General features: G+C 31.4%; 1 protein-coding gene across 1 annotated transcript; it reads right to left on the bottom strand.

Moving 5' to 3' along the window:
* Positions 1 to 963: 963 nt before the first annotated feature.
* LOC135128080 (protein henna-like) lies at positions 964 to 2856 on the bottom strand. Its single transcript, XM_064054904.1, has 5 exons — positions 2772 to 2856; positions 1924 to 2371; positions 1602 to 1864; positions 1314 to 1543; positions 964 to 1266 (listed from the first exon to the last, which is right to left on the bottom strand). The coding sequence occupies exons 1-5, from the start codon at positions 2790 to 2792 to the stop codon at positions 1131 to 1133; spliced, it is 1098 nt and encodes a 365-aa protein (XP_063910974.1). The 5' UTR covers positions 2793 to 2856; the 3' UTR covers positions 964 to 1130.
* Positions 2857 to 4277: the final 1421 nt, after the last annotated feature.

Raw genomic sequence — 4277 nt, forward strand, 5'->3', positions numbered from 1 at the left:
CAAAAATCAATTGTCTAAACAAAAATGAATCACTTCCGACATCACTGTCTCCCTCAAAGAACGTTTTTAATGTAAAACCAATTAATTAGCGATTTTCTAATTTGAAATATAATACTTAATACCTTGGCAAATTCGTAAACACGTGTTATTTTTTGTTTTATTGTTTGTAGATTCACAGTTCGTATTAAGATTTTTAACAGTTGATCGAGCTGTTTATTGTTATAATATAATAATGGAAATGTTCCTGTAAATCATGTGACAGGAAAATAATCCGGGGCTCGAAAACGGGAGAGCTTTAATATTTTCTTACAAGTTTAATAACTTCTTATAGATTGAATTTGAACATTTGGTCGAGTCCACGACGATATATAACCAGTGAACACACCATTTTAATATTGTAACTTTGTATTACCCTGTTAGTTTAATAAAATTTAGATTTCTTTTTTTTCTTTCTGTGCTTAATTTTGTGATATTTAAATATTTGTATGGATTTGTATTATTTGATTTCATTCTTGAGGGCTGGACAGAGCTTTTTGGAAAATGAGTTCCTTCTAGCTTATTTCAACAGATTTTGCTCATCCAGAGCCAAGCAATAAAAAATTTACCCTCTATGAAAAAACGCATACACAACGTAGGATTCCATTTTGTTTCACAGCCCAAGGAGAAGTTTTGAATTTTTATCGGGTTTCATAATTTTGTGCACATGTTTCAATTTTGGTGGGATGTTTAGGTTACCACAGACGAAAAGAGTATTTAAAGCACTTAAAACAAATATTGCTCCAAGCGTCAAACAGTTCTTTGTTAAAAAAAAAAAAAAACTGTAGAATAGGTAAGTTTTATTAAAGAGTATTAAAATGTTATTAAACAAGAAGTATTTTCAATAGAAAATAGTACATATGTCAACAACTTACTCCTAAACCTATTAGAAAAAAGATTGTATATTAACTATATAGTTTGATTCTACACAGTTTTGTTGATTTAGTATTGAAATTACTTAAAGACAGCAATATCCAGAAGTTGTAGTATTTTTTGATCAAACACTACATCTGGTTTTCAGTCACGCAACTACGTTTCTTCCTTCTGGTACATTTCCACCTTGGTTATAAACAAAATGTATCTTTTAGGCTTTGCTATAGGTCTTTGAGAGATTCAACTAATTCCTCTACATCCGCCTGAGATTGTGGTTTTATAGTAGAAATTTCTATTCTCTGATCACAAAAATTATAGCTAACATCGAATCCCCTAGGTATGGTAGCAGCATATTCCCTGTTAAAAAAAAAAATTACTTGACCTTTGTTTTCACATTTACTTACATCATTTTTTCTTTCGCGTCTTCAAAACTTTCAGATACATAATACACATGCTGATACCTCGTTAAAGGATACTTTTCTATAGCATCTTTAAAGGGATCAAAAACTTTGTGTTCAGATTTATCTCCTAAAGCATATTGAAGTTCGCCGTAAGAGGACAACAGTCCAGCTCCATAAGCTTTTACACCATTTCCTTCACGACATAAACCGTATTCCACTGTGAACCAAAAACACTGAAACAATATCTGCTGTAGCGACTTCACCAGCTAACAATATGTTCATTGTTCATACTGTAGCTAATTTTTCGATGAAGTCGTCTGGTGCACCTAAAGAAGCTAAACCAATTTGTTGCGAGAACTGAGCGAAAGCAGGATCAGCTAGAAGTGGAACATGACCAAGTAGTTCATGACAAACATCTGGTTCTGGTGTGTAAAAAGGTTTACTTGAATGGCGAAGATATTGTGTTGAGTGGAACACTTTGAAAGCTAAACCTGCCAAGAAATCTCTCGATAATAAAAGACCTGATACTGGACGCAAGCTAAAACCAGTACATCCTGAAAAAGATTTAAGAAATTATTTGTAAAATAAAAAAATATGAAAGCGTTTTTTTTACCCTTTAAAAAGTTTGACACGTCTTCAAGTTGTGGTATATTATCTTTTCTGTATTCACATTTTTCTATGAGGAGGGGAAATACACGATTGTATTCCTTGCAGGCATGTGTAGGATATAAACGTGTCAGTTGTTCAAAAATTTTACCCCAAGTTTCAGTTTCCTCTTTTGTGTACAAAACATGAGGTAGTTTATCACCATGTTTATAATTGTAAGCAAGATCGGCAAAATATTGTCGCCTAGCTCGATAAACTGGGTCGGTGAAACCTGGATGACCATCATTTAAATCAGCACCAAAGGATAAAATCCGATTTGCATATTTGTCAAGTTCAGAGATGTGTCTAGGAAACCAAGGAACTGCGTCTTTCTTTGGTATAGTTCCGTCTTTGCTTTCTTTAGCGGTAGCAATGATCTCCAAATATTCGCCTCCTTCTCTCACAATCGAATAATTCTTGCAAACAAAATTTTACAACTTGTTTAGCGTCTCTTTCGGCATTTTGTTACATTAAGAAAACTTTTATAATGTTAGTAATCAATAATAATTAAGTGATTATAATAAATTTTTTCAATTGATTATTGCCTTATAGTAGAAAAGGAATTAGAATATCTGTTTCTCAAATTTAGGTGACATATAGTGAGATCAATTTAAAAAATGTGATTTCTAGTGGTAAATTTATGAAAACTAGTTGGTGTATGGAATTTGTCAAAAACCTTGCAGCAAACAAATATGTAATGGCAAGAAGAAAAATTTAAATACAATATTTTTTTTTTGTACCATAGACTTTAAAAAACTCAATTTCAGATGTACATATTATTCGCTTATGCTTATTTTTTTAATTATAAATACTTACAGTAGTGACTTCTGTATTCATATCTTTAGGGAAAACTGTTGCTTAAAACGATTCACAGACTAACTGAAATTCACTAAGAAATGGCTCTTTTATTTAACCATGGACAAATTTAAACCTACGACCTTTAGGAAGTTTATCATAGGTACCGTGATTATTATATTAAAATATCGTATGTTAAATCTGACGAAATATTTTTCAACGTGGTGCAACACACTTAAGCCTTCTAGAACGTTTCATGATCAAACTAAACATGATTTGCAAGTTACATTTGAGACAGTTGTTGTTTTTACATATTTTCGTTTGTTATCATGGCATTGAACTAAGTTTTGTTTTAATTCCAATTATAGTGCTGCCCTTATTTGTAAATAAAATTATTCTAAGTCTATTTAGACAAAACTTTCCACGCTCCTGAAAAACAGAACAACATATTCAGGTTTTTCGAAAAATGATGAAATTTGATTTTGTGAATTTAATTTTTTATCAACATTTTAGCAAAAGCACGTATATCAGTTTGGGTAGGTGCACTGTAATACTAATAACATGTTTTCTCAAAATTTTTTGGCAAAGCGAATGAGCCCTTCTTAATTTGATTAGTAAAATAAACTCTCATTCAATTTTTTAATCACCCTGTATAAGCAATTCTAAAAATATGAATACACTGATAAATCACAAATATAGACTTATATTATAATATTTTATACATTTTATCTTGAGAAGAGATAAACGGATAACCTTAAAACGTTTGCAAGGTTTCAGAGCATTCGGTTTTGCAGTTTCAAACTTAAATTATAAAATGTTATATAATTTCCATTTTTTTCCATAAATTTGGACGAATTCATAAATCACATATAGGAGTACAAATTTTGAGATGACGTCATTACACTATTGGCAGGTATGATTAAACAAATTTTGGTTACGGTGTACCATCTACACGATATTCCCAAAATATCTATAGAATTCGACAACAATCTGTCCATTATTTGTCTAATAAATATATATCAACACAGACGATAGGTGAGGGGGTGATGACAGACAAAAACGGGAGACCTACTTTTTCATAATCTAAGGGTTATGAAACGTTGAAAAACCATGAACGTAGCCACTCGCCAAAATTCTCTTAGCTTACGCTAGGGAAGTAAAAGTCTGCAGTGTTATTTCAAACTTTCCTTGCCTCAAAAGCACAATCACTACGACATTGGTTGCACTTTTTTTTAAACTTTATATCAATCATTAAATGCTTGTTTGTTTTTAAAACTTTTCAAAGCATACTTTATTTCCTTTTAAATTTGTCTAAGCATACTTTTTAGTACAAGCCTTAAAGGCAACAAAGTCAGTCAGTTTTAATTATTCAGTAACCCCCTGTCAGAATACATATCTACGCTGCCGAGGATGAATTTTAAAGCAGTTAGTGGAAAAATAGTCGATAGAGAGAGATAAATCAAGCCATAACAGATCAAATAGCAAGCTTTCTATTACGTGACTGTGTAAGTCTGTCAATAATCTTTA

This window comes from Zophobas morio, unplaced genomic scaffold (genome assembly GCF_036711695.1).
Source record: "Zophobas morio isolate AGI-343-1 ecotype UQ-CSIRO unplaced genomic scaffold, CSIRO_AGI_Zmor_V1 ptg000012l, whole genome shotgun sequence".
Taxonomy (NCBI): Eukaryota; Metazoa; Arthropoda; class Insecta; order Coleoptera; family Tenebrionidae; genus Zophobas; species Zophobas morio.